This window comes from Dipodomys merriami, unplaced genomic scaffold (assembly GCF_024711535.1).
Source record: "Dipodomys merriami isolate MVZ:Mamm:240054 unplaced genomic scaffold, mDipMer1.0.p SCAF_8, whole genome shotgun sequence".
Classification (NCBI taxonomy): domain Eukaryota; kingdom Metazoa; phylum Chordata; class Mammalia; order Rodentia; family Heteromyidae; genus Dipodomys; species Dipodomys merriami.
This window is the reverse complement of record NW_027206401.1, coordinates 25,845,864-25,858,329: the sequence shown is the minus strand read 5'-3', so window position 1 is coordinate 25,858,329 and position 12,466 is coordinate 25,845,864. Positions and strand designations below refer to the sequence as shown.

Below are 12,466 nucleotides of genomic sequence, written 5' to 3'. Positions count from 1 at the left end.
AGTAATTGCTTGAAGAATCAAAATGTACAACTTTACATTTGGAATTCCTAGGGCTTCTTTCACTTAGAGGAAGAACAAGATATGTTAGCTTAAGCAATTGGTTCTGAGTCCCCAGTAGTATTAAACAATGAGTATCACCTAGGCTTTTTCTCAGAGAAAAGGCACAAGCTTGAGATGACTTGAGATCTTGATTTAAAAGCGTATTTCCTATGAACAGTGTTATTCAGGTTATTCTCCTCTAATACAATGGTAAGTAACAGTGACTGAGTAGATGTACAGTGTGAAGAGATCCCACAATGTGTTGAACTGAGAGAAAGATGAGTGCTTAGGTGATCTGTTCTATCACTACCACTACATAATAAACCATCCCAAAATTTATGGGCTCAAGATAACAATTGTGTTACTTCTCATCGATCTTGATCTCCTGAATATCGATCAAAGTACTCTAATATTGTATTATGTATTACGTTAATTTTCTATGACAAATAAGGAACTAATGTATATACTAAATTATATATTATATGTATAATATATAAACATTTTAATATATTCTTGAGATAAGATTTTACTATGTAGCCCAGGCTGGCCTACAGGTTGTTGTGAGCTTCTTTCTTCCACCTATTGAGTGCTGGGATTACAAGTGGGTACCAGGACACTGGCAATGTCCTTTTACAAGTATATAATAAGATAGAATTCTAGAAGTAGAATTGTCAGGCCAAGTACCTATCTGTTTAAAATTGTAATATATTTATTAAACTGCTCTTGAAAAAGAGCATCAATTTTCCCATCCACCATCACTTTTGTGAACATCTAGTATTCTCAGATAGTTGACCTTTCCCAGCCTCATAGATGAGAAATCATTTGCTATTTCTTTGCCTTGCAGCTGTATAATTATGATAATGTATAACGTTTTACATAAACTTGTTATTGATTATTCTTATTTACCTTATTGAATGCTTCCTATCCCTATGTCTTATCCATTATCCTCAAAAAATAGAGCATTTTGCATGGACAATGCTTACATGCTCTCCCTTAAGGTCTTTAACTGTGACCAAGTTTATAAACAAAAAAGGGAGAAAAAATAAGAGAGAAAACAATTGATGATGCAAGTAGAGATGAGGGAGCTTGACTGCACCAATTGCCTGCTAAATTCAGCCATGGTTTTGACATCATGGTTATTGTAGTATCCCTGTAATATGATGGCTGCTGGCCATCATATTGCTCAATGCTAGCCAATCCTGTCCAGGAGCAGCTAGGACATGATCTCTTTCTTCATTCTTTTCAGTGTACCTTTTCACTTGAAGACTTTTATTTATACTTTTTGTTCCCTAGAATTAATTTAAGCCATTAGCATGCATCTTCCAAGGAAATCAATATTATGGCATTATAAGCAATTAAGATCGTAGTTATGAAAAAAGAAAAAAAGAATATATTAATGCAGCTGAATGTGGTGGTTTATGCCTTTAATATCAGATACATGAAAAGTAGAGATAGAATTTCAAGGACAGCTAGCCAAAACAGTTTACAAGACCCTATCTCCAAGGCCATATCTCAGGAAGTATAAATCTGTAATCCTCACTATGCAAGAGGTGTGGGTAGGAGGATTATAGTTCACAGTCAGTCTGCTGCAATTTTGTAAAACCATAATTTCACAGATGTTTTGCTTTGTCCTTGCTAATCACGTTTGCTTATTTTTGGAAATTTCAGTTGCTAAGAACCAAAACACAGTCCTCAAATCAAGATTTAACTTTTGAATATCAACTCCTAGAAAAAACACACACATGTATAATAAAATAGCTAAAAAGCACAAATGGCTGGAGATGTGGTTCAAATGATAAGAGTGTTTGCCTATTAAGAGTAAGTCTCTGAGTTCAACCCTAACAACCATCAAAAAAGAAAAGGAAAAGAAAAAGAAAAGGAAGCATATATTCAAAATATACTCTGCTTTATTCACTCTTCAGAAGAAGATGATATTGGGGAAAGCATAGGTTTTTGTGAATTATGTCTTTTGTTTCCACTGTTTGCTACTAAATTATGTGTAAAAAAGAAGATAGGTAATTAACTGCATACAATCTTAAGATACATAGTGGTTTGAGACATTGCTAAATAACCTTTTAAACTTACACTTTTTATTATTAATGAGTTGAATCTTTTTTCTTTCCCAAATGATTTCATAGATTTTATAATATTGTTAAACTCAAAAATCCATACTTGCTAGTTATCCCTACACTATAAACTAGCCTAGCTTGTAGTTTACAGAATTTTGAAAATCAACTTGGAGCTCCATACTTTTAATATTAAGCGATCACTTTTAAATAATATTTTTGAATGTTAAATAAGGCACATTAAAGTAGAAAGAAAAAACTTCATAAAGTCTATTTGAAGCAATTTATAAAAATACTGTGTTCTCTATGAAAAATGACAATTTATCATAGATGTTTTGTTCTTTTCCTTGGATTTTCATTTTTGCTTCAAATGAATATTAATAAAATGTTATTTACTGAGAAAAGAGATGTTGCTAAACCACCACAAATAAGACTTTGGAAAGCAATCCAGTTATCCATTTTATTACTACAAATATTTTAATGTAAATAAAATTGATAGCCATGATGTAAAGAAGATATCATTATACACACAGTAAAAGGCTGATTCTTTGAAGGCTTCTAATCTATAGGAAGCATTCAGATTAGTCAAAGATCAGATATGAGGAAGAAAATGTAATGGATTGAATGTTGAACATGTCACATGTTCATAAACAATGAATGTGTTCTGTATTGTGATTAGAAACATTTATAAGTAGATGACAATAAATGAATGATGTTGACTCTTTAATTCTGTTAATTCTATATTAAAATAACCTGCAACTACACAGCCAAATATAATGTCATAGATGATTAAACTTGATTTGTCTTTTTTTTTTTTTTGGTTTCTGTTCACAGAAAATGACAACCATCTAAATGATTTGACAACCCGGTTAGATAATGCTGACATTAGAAATGATGGTCTCCTGAGAGCTGTGAATGACACCATGGGAAAATTATCAGCCATTCCAAATGGTAAACATTCAGGTCACAGCACAGGGCATCAGATGATCTGAACTTTTGAAGAATATTGTTAACTTCTAACATTTTTTAACAATACACTTGTTTTAAGAAATATACTTTTGTTCAAGACTGGAACTTGAACTCAGTACTCGATGCTTTGGGTCAGTGGCCAACACTGGTCCATGCTTCTAACCCCTTGTCAAGAAATTTGATAATGGCCCTCTTATAAATTTCCTTTTGGAGAATTAGAAACTATACCACATTCAGCATCATGCCATTATCTGGCATCAACAGGAGAATATTACAGAATAGAGTATATAAACATTGTGTTATTATTCCTAAGTCTCAGTTCAAGAAATCATACATTAGAGGTGAAGAATAAATTCATACAGAATTGTTCTCAAAAAGAAAATCTCAAGGCACTTTCACACATCAGTTTATAGTTTCCACAATAAGATGAGAGCCAGTTGATATTTCCATATATTAATCTTGGTAAAAATTAATTCCTGCTGGTCACTGTTGGCTCACAACTATAATCCTAGCTATTCAAGAGTCCCAGATCTGAGGACTGTAGTTCAAAGCCAGCCTGCTCAAGAAAGTCCATGGGACTCTTACCTTCAATCAATCAGCAAAATGCCAGAAGTAGAGCTGTAGCTCACATGGTAGAGTGCTAGCCTTGAGCACAAAAACTCAGGAACAGAGCCTAGGCCCTGAGTTCAAGCCCCAGGACTGTAGCATACATACACAAAAATAATTCCTTAGCTATTCCAGCTTTCAAAAATACTAGTGATCAAACCATAGATATATATATAGAGATATATATATATATACAGATATATATATATGGTTATGCTATATGTTATATATCTTAATATATATATAGATATAGTACCTTTCTACCTACTAGAACTATTTGAGATTATTGATTAGTATTGCCTCCTGAAAGTACATAGGGTTATTACTTTGAATTTTATTAGCATGTTACTATATTTGCAACCACATACATCATATGCTTATGTAGTATATGTTTTCTCATACTAATACCACAAGGTGGATAGCATTCTTATCTTCATTTTCCAAATGGGAAACAGACATGATATTATAGACCTTGTCTAGCTAAGCATTTATGAGATTTGAACCTCAAAGTTTGCCTTTAGCATCTATGATCTGCCCCACTAAGCTCCATGCACTAGGATGCAACCGTACGTATCAGTGTATCATTGTACCAGTCACTTTGCCTTACTCTCATAAAACATCTGACATAAACAACTTAAAAAAGAAAAGATTTATTTGAGCATCCAGTTTCAGACGTTTCAATCCATGGGCTCCAGTCAATGCTACGGGCCCCATAGTGAGCCAGAGCACTATGGTGACCGGAGAATGTGGCAGAGAGCCTGCTCATCTTGTGGTAGCAGGAAACAGAGAGGGGGAGATGAATAGGTGGGCATAAGTAATACCCTTCAAAGGCACAACCCCAATAACATACTTCTAACAATACTTCACCTCCTAATTTCACCACCTCCCCAATAACGCCATCAAATTATAAATTTGCTAATGGCTAATCCAGGAATGAAATCAGAGACCTTGTGATCCAATTATCTCCCAAAGCCCTAGCTTCAGAGACCGGGCATTCTCCTAAAGGAGAAATCTCATAGGCAAAGCACAAAAGGATATGTATTTTATGTAAAAATTGTAATCGGGGAATACTTATACACAGTTATTCAACATACGAAATCTTAAAAATTAAATGTTTTTTCTTTAACACTAAAAAGCTATTTTGTAACTTTTTATATTTTTGTGTCCACTCTTGAATGTTAAGAACAGAAAAAAATTTAGTGCTAAAATCAAATAAAAATATATGAACACCTAGGCTAACAGTCCTAAAAAGGTCTCTGTATCTTAAAATTGAAACATTCTTTCTTCCCTTCTAGAAATGCAGATTTAATCTTAAACCTAATTTTGATGAAGTTCTATAACTGCTATGGATAAATTCCTCCTTTTAATATGTTCAGCAGCAAATCACAACCTACCTTTAGACAGTGCATATTAGAATAATTGCTTTGCTGTTTTAAAAGCTAATCAGGTATTCATAGCAAAGGTCCCTGAGAAAATTTAATTTAGCTAAAAAATTTGCTTCATTTGCTACAACTGAATGAGCCTTTCCCTTTACAAATATGTCTCTGCGGTCAGCCAGCCACAGAGTCACTTTGACAAGTATGAATTAAAATACCAACTTCAGACCCTTTGTTTTGTTTCGTGTACCTGCTTCTGCTGACAGACACAGCCTCAAAACTGCAAGCTATTAAGGACAAAGCCAGACAAGCCAACGACACAGCAAAAGATGTACTGGCCCAGATTAAACAGCTCCACCAGAACCTTGATGGCCTGAAGCAAAATTACAATAAACTAGCAGACAGCGTGGCTAAAACGAATGCGGTTGTAAAAGATCCTTCCAGAAACAGTAAGATCTCCTTTTTCACTGTGATGATGTCATTTATTTCTTTACACTATAAAAGTATCCTAAGCGAACAAATGGTAGGAGAGCTGGAAAAAAATCTCCTCCTTAGTCTGGGTACAAGAATGAAAGTCTGTCTCTTCCAGAGTGACCATCCAAGTCTGCCAGCTCTGCTCAGGTCCTTTTATCTATGCAGGGATATCCAATCAAGAGGAGATCAAGAATTCCCAAACTGCAAGATTTTTAATATAGTGATGACAAAAAGTTTTTAATCTCTTCTTGTAATTGAAAATGCAGTTGTACTTCGAAAATGACACATTTATAATCACAGTGTTGTGTGACACAAAGTGTAAGGATCCCACTCACTGGAAATCTTATTAGGTAGAACAAGATGTGAAAACTCTATCAACTTGAAATACATTAGCATTGAAAGCTTATTTATTTAGATTTCAATGAGTTGATGTTTCCAGTAAACGAATAAAGCCTTTATCTAGTTTTGTAAAGACCATGTCTTGACATACTTTATATATTGCATCAAGTTTTATTGACTTTTTGTGGATTTATTGGTATATGAGAACAAAGAGTAATAGAGGGGGTAATATTGGTTAGAATATGTTGTAAATGTGTGGATATTATCTGTAGCCAATAATTAAATTTATCTATTTTATGCCTTAATAGAACATAACAAAGAATACTTCTTTTAGTGGGAATGACCTCTAAATGATGTATTTTATTGGATAGTAATTATTTACATAGAGTACATTATAAAAAGAACCTCTATGAAAAGTAACAGTTTTATCCATGTCACTACTTTATTAGTTGTAAAAAATATTTCCTCATGAACTTTCTAATGTCTTTTTATTTTATCTCCATATGAACTTGCCTGCAGAAATCAGTATGTATATGTTTACTTGCATGTCTTTTAGTAACTTTTATGCTTCACTGGCTATTGTCAAGGGCATTAGCTTTGCATGCTACTGTGGTTTGCTACTGCTTTAAACCTTACATAGCTGTTCTTGACACTGTCACCTTATTGATGCTAGTTTATATAAGTACTCTTTTCTTATACAAGGGTAGCACATGGATGATGTACTTAATATAAACTATTTTAATAATGTTATGAAATATGGTGAGATATCTGCCTATAAGTCACATAAAAGTATAAACTGAAATCCTTCACAGGTTGAACTGTACTGTAATGCAGGGAGTGTGTTATATATATATATATATATATATATATATATATATATATATATATATATATATATATATATATATATCACTCCCTGATATTCCATGTTATATATAGAATATATATTACACATTCCCCCACCAAAGTTCAAATGACTTCTCTGCACTTAGGAATAAAATAAACTAAGACTAGATTGTTAGTGTTCTTTTTCTCTAAAGACCATCTTCTGCTCCTTTTCAGGAGTTATTTTCAAATTCCATATCAGGGGAAATGCATGGGAAAATTAGGTATTAACAAATGAACAACTTATTGAAATATAGAAATATTTTTTCTGGAATGTCACAGTTTACATTGAAAGCCTAAAGTAAAACTACAAGCAACTAGAAAATAATAATAATAAAATCCAAACTATCAAAATCTAAGTCCTAATGTTAAATCCAAGGCTTTCCTTGGTGAAAAATGGATTATTGCAGGACTATACAAGCACTGATATAAACACTTCTAAACAAGAAACAACAGTGAACAGGGTGCCAGTGGCTCACATCTGTAATCCTAGCTACTCAGGAGGCTGAGATCTGAGGATCGCAGTTTGAAGCCAGCCCAGACAGGAAAGTATGTAAGGCTCTTTTTTTAATGTATATTTTTATTGTAAAGATACTGTACAGAGGGGTTACAATTACATGAGTAAGGTAATGAGTAAATTTCCTATGGAGCATTGTTACCCCTTCCTTTGTTTTACCCCTACCATCCCTAATCCCTGATACTGAGATCTGAGGATTGTTGTTCCAAACCAGCCCAAGAAGGTAAGTGCATGAGACTCTTATCTCCAATTAACCACCAGGTAACCAGAAGTGGAGCTGTGGCTCAAAGTGGTAAAAGTTCAGGGATTATACTCAGGCCCTGAGTTCAAGCCCCATGACTGCAAAAAAAAATTTTTTTAATAAAAATATAACAAAGAAAGAAAAAAACCAGAACTCTAATTACTGAATTATAAGGTAGAAGTAAATTTAAAAAGACCTGGTAATACCAAGAGGCAAATATTTAGGAATTTAAAGATTGAAAATGAAATGATTGGCAAGTATAATTTTAAAAACTATAGCACAGCTGCGCAAAATTCTAAAGAATATATAACTAGTTGAGGGAGAAAAGTGAGCATGTAAGGTAGAACTTGGTAAATCTCTATGCTAATATAATTTAGAGCCTTAAAATACAGATAATTTTCTCAAAAAGCATTAACTTATCAAAAAATCTATCTTCAGATGTTATTTTTAAATCTACTGAGTCAAATAATTAGGGAAGAAAATGAGAACATTTTCACAAACTACTGTACAAAAAGCATCAGACTGAATATCACCGGTGATTTTTTTAAACCTTCAAGCAGATAATTTCCATATGACTTACAGTACTTCAGATAATAGAGGGGTGTGGGGTAAGGAAACTCCAGATTCAATTTTGAAGCATTTGGTGAAAACATTTGGGAACTAGAAAAAAAAGAAGACTTGTTACTTACCTAAGCTTGAATAGTCTTTGCATAATTAGCCTTTCTGTTTCTGATGAACCTAAATCTAAATCAGCTTTTTTCTCAATTATGGAGTAATTTGTAGAATACAAAATTTAACATTGGAGAATATAAGGAAGGGTAAAGTGGACAAATAGTTCGTTCAAATGCCGGACAAAGGGGTAACATATATTATCTGTATCATTATGTAATGAGAGCTTTGACCCACATAATCTATACTTCAGGAAGGAAATACTCAGTACTCGATATAACAACACTTTTTTAAAAAATTTATTTTTGGTGCTGGCACTGTCCTTAGCTTCTTTTTCCCCAGAGATAGCATCCTACCACTTGAGTCACAGCTCTACTTCTGTCTTTTTTGATTAATTGGAGATAAGAGTCTCAGTATCAGGGATATAGGAGTGAGCCACTGGGGCCAGGCTAACAACACCTCTAAAGTTAACCAAAGACCCTTGTTCTTTACAGACATCATTATCAACATATATGCGAGTATGCGTTCAAAGCACCTACTTCAAAACCAACAGGAAGAGTTGGGGATTATTTCAGTGGTAGGGACTTGCCTGGCAAGTACAAGGTCCTGAGACTGGCTGACAGCTCTTAAAAAAAAAAACAAAACAAAAAAGACCAAAACCTAGATGAAAAAGAAAAGTTTACCTTGATATAGTCCTGAGGATTCATTCAGTGGCCCAATGCCAGTCAGAAAGCAGACCATTCTGTCTAATACAGGCAAGGATCTTGTTCATCAGGGTCACAGTGACAGAAAGTTAATAATGCACACCCACCTGGATTATACCTGGAGTAGTTTGGATAAGTCTTGTCAGATCCCAGAGGATGAATAATTGGATTTCCATGTGCTGTATGTCCTCACATAGCCCTTGCTGAAAACTACCGAGTAGTCATAACCTCAAATAATTTTATGGTTGAGTCTTTTGAAACTACCAATATTCAAGCTTTTCTTAGCCTACAAAAATGGCAGTTTAATATAGTACCTATTATATAGTGCAAGATAATCAACTATTCTTCAAAATGAAATTGAACTACAGTTTGAAAGATTTAATTAAAGGTTACAGAGGCCTGCGGTCTACGTGTTGCTTGACATCAGAATGTTAAAGCCACATTTTTATAGCTCCTCTGTTAAAGATGTACAAAGACAGACAGTGGGGGGAAAAGAATGGAAACCAATTTTGTGTGCCACCTCTATTTTAATACAGTTCAGGCCCACACAGACTCGGTGACATTTTAAAGATGCTTTTCATTTTCTTACTACTATGACTAAAGTTCTGTTCCATAAAGGTTAGCTTTGGTGCTGAAACTAAAAATTAAGCACTAATTTAAGTTCATTCTATTTGCTAACTTCAATGCTAATTTTCATCTTCCTCACAAAGCCAAAAGTTTTCTTTAATATCTCCTCTGTTGGCCTGCTTGACTAAAATATTCACGCTTGCTATCACACAAGGTATGAGCAGTCACAGGCTTGCTTTGTCACAGGAGAGCAACGGAACAGTTCAGTTGCATTGGGCTGCTATTTCTGATTTCCCAGTGTGCACTGGTAGGTTTTGTTCTGTGCAGTTGCAGATGCAGATACCACTGTGAAAAATCTAGAACAAGAAGCTGATCGGCTGATAGATAAACTCAAACCTATTAAGGAACTTGAAGATAACTTAAAGAAAAATATCTCTGAGATAAAAGAACTGATCAATCAAGCCCGAAAGCAAGCCAATTCTGTAAGTGTTTGGTTGTCTTTGTTTTTGTTTTGTTTTCAGAATCTATATTCCTCCCAAATTTCCCCATTGAATGACCTCTGACTCTTCCTTGAACTGGAAGCATTTCAGGGTAGGATGGAAGGAGGGAATTATAAATATTTTGAACATTTAAAGGTGTTTCATAGGTATGAAATCACCATTTACTATTTAGAGTTAGAAATTCTGATATTTGCTGGGAAGGTGGCTCAGTGGTAGAGCACTTGTCTTGCATGCATGAGGCCTTGGGTTCGATTCCTCAGCACCACATAAGCAGAAAAAGCTGGAAGTGGGGCTGAGGCTCAAGTGGTAGAGCACTAGTCTACAGCTGAAGAGCTGAAAGACAGCGCCCAGGCCCAGAGTTCAGGCCGAATGACCGACCAAAAAAAATAAAAAGTAAAGAAATTCTGATGTTTTACAATTGTTTGAATAGGCTAATATAAGTGAAAGACTTGTTATTATATGCTAAGTAGGCATGCATAAAAATGCCTTGCTCAGTATTAAAGCAAAAAAGCCAACAAGTAGAGTTGTAGCATAAATAAATGAAAAAGGTATATATGAAAAATAGCAAAGAACAGTTATTATTTTATATGCTATATATGCAAACGAATACATGGAATACAAACTACAATAAAAATTACTTTTGTTGCAATAGCTACATTCCTTTTACTTTGAAGTAAGAACAGGACATATCTGATTCAACAGTTTTCTCTATATTTGCCCAATTAGATAGGATACTAGGAGACAGAACTTTCCAGAAAGCAGCATGCTAATGAGGCAAGAAAATTAAAAGTCAATGTGAAGTCATCCCAGCATTGTTTTAGATATAGTAAGTTTTAAAAGACAATCTTTATGTTGTAATTCTTAACAAAAATATTTAGGTACCTGAGTCTTCCATCTCAAAGACTCTATTTTCTAAAATAACTTCTGAATTACGATAATAAGAAAAGTTTGATATAATAGACTAGTATTGATTCATGATCCTCCCACCTCAGCCTTCCAAATGCTGGGATTTCAAGTGTGTGCCACTATATCAAACTACAAAAGCCCTTTTCTTACTATGTGTTTTTAGTAGTGGCCAAGAATATCATTTCTGAGTGATATTATGTGCTTTTATTCTTCCTATACATATCTAAGACTTCTAAACAAAGCCAAAATTTAAGTTCAAGACCAATCTTGAAAAAGAACTCAGCCGTGTGCCAGTGGTTCACACCTGTAATCCTAGCTACTCAGGAGGCTGAGATCTGAGGATCTGGGCTCAAAGCCAGTCCGGGCAGGACAGACTATGAGACTCTTATCTCCAATAAACCTCCAGAAAACCAGAAGTGGCGCTGTGGCTCAAGTGGTAGAGCGCTAGTCTTGAGCTGAAGAACCGAGGGTTCAAGCCAGAGTTCAAGCCCCACAACTAATAAAAGAAAAAGAAAAAGAACTCAGCAAATTTCATTATGATGAGTGAAGATGGTGTTATCCACAATGCTAGTACAGGAAGCAAAAACAGGATCTGAGACATATTCACCTATAATATGTAAACTGCGTAGTGTAGCTGACAGGTGATAGTTGTATATATACACCACAAGCTAAGAAGTCAGATGTTACGATGTTTGGAATTTTATCTAAGAGATAGTGTAGAAAAAAACATCTTTTCTGCTCAACACTGTTGTGAGTTTCAAAAAGCAGAATGAAGCAGTTCTTGTGCTCACAAAGTTTATGACATGGTAGAAGGAAGAAGACAGTGTACAAACAAATTTAAAATCATGAAGAAGAGTATGCTTCTTTACATGATCTCCAAGGCATGCTATCCAAGTTCTAAAGGATAAGATAGCTTCGAGGAGAGTCAGAATATTTTCCAAAGGATAGGATTTGGTTCAGGCCACATAATGGATTAGTTCTTGGTAGCAGACACTGTGGACAAGAGAGGCCATTCTGACACAATAGAGCGGCTAGAGCCAAGGAAGAGAGAGGGATGGAAGTTATAAGATCAGCTCATCAATTTTGTTGAGAGTAATTGGGCAATTGATAAATACTTAGAAAGGTCAGTAAAAAACAGATTTGTCTTACTTATAAGATAGTAAATTAGGCAGTGATTGTCATTTGTCAAAAATTGTACTTGGGAAGAACCTCATTGGTAAGATAAACTGGAAATTTTTGAGCATGAAATATAGTAGAGTCTGAGCTGCAGTTTTCTAGATATGAATCTGGAAGGGGTTGAGGAGACAGGAAACAAATGAGAAAGAGGAGGAGACTGGTCTGTATTCTGTGTGAATTTTGTGATTCTAGTTCTCTAGGAGAATAATAGTCTTTTATAAATCAATTAGCCACAATTTCTGGCTTAGTTATCAATTGAGGAAATCTTGATATTTTTATTCCTTCATTGTGTAAAATCTAAAAATCTTCCCATATATTCAATAATTTGTGAGAGCATCCCACTCATTTATGAAAAGACAAAATTCTTATATGTCTCAAAAGGAAAACTACAAGGAGAAAAGTAGGTAGAAAGTAATGCTAGGAAAAGTGACT

The 12,466-nt window shown here is 34.4% G+C and overlaps 1 protein-coding gene across 1 annotated transcript in view; it reads left to right on the top strand.

The window, feature by feature from the left end:
* Lama2 (laminin subunit alpha 2) overlaps positions 1-12,466 on the top strand; it is a 565,166-nt gene that overhangs the window by 493,903 nt on the left and 58,797 nt on the right. The window contains exons 42-45 of the mRNA XM_070010715.1: positions 2,940-3,056; positions 5,323-5,505; positions 6,389-6,394; positions 9,780-9,934. Coding sequence (XP_069866816.1) covers positions 2,940-3,056; positions 5,323-5,505; positions 6,389-6,394; positions 9,780-9,934 — 461 coding nt within the window. The remainder of the gene's footprint in view (positions 1-2,939; positions 3,057-5,322; positions 5,506-6,388; positions 6,395-9,779; positions 9,935-12,466) is intronic.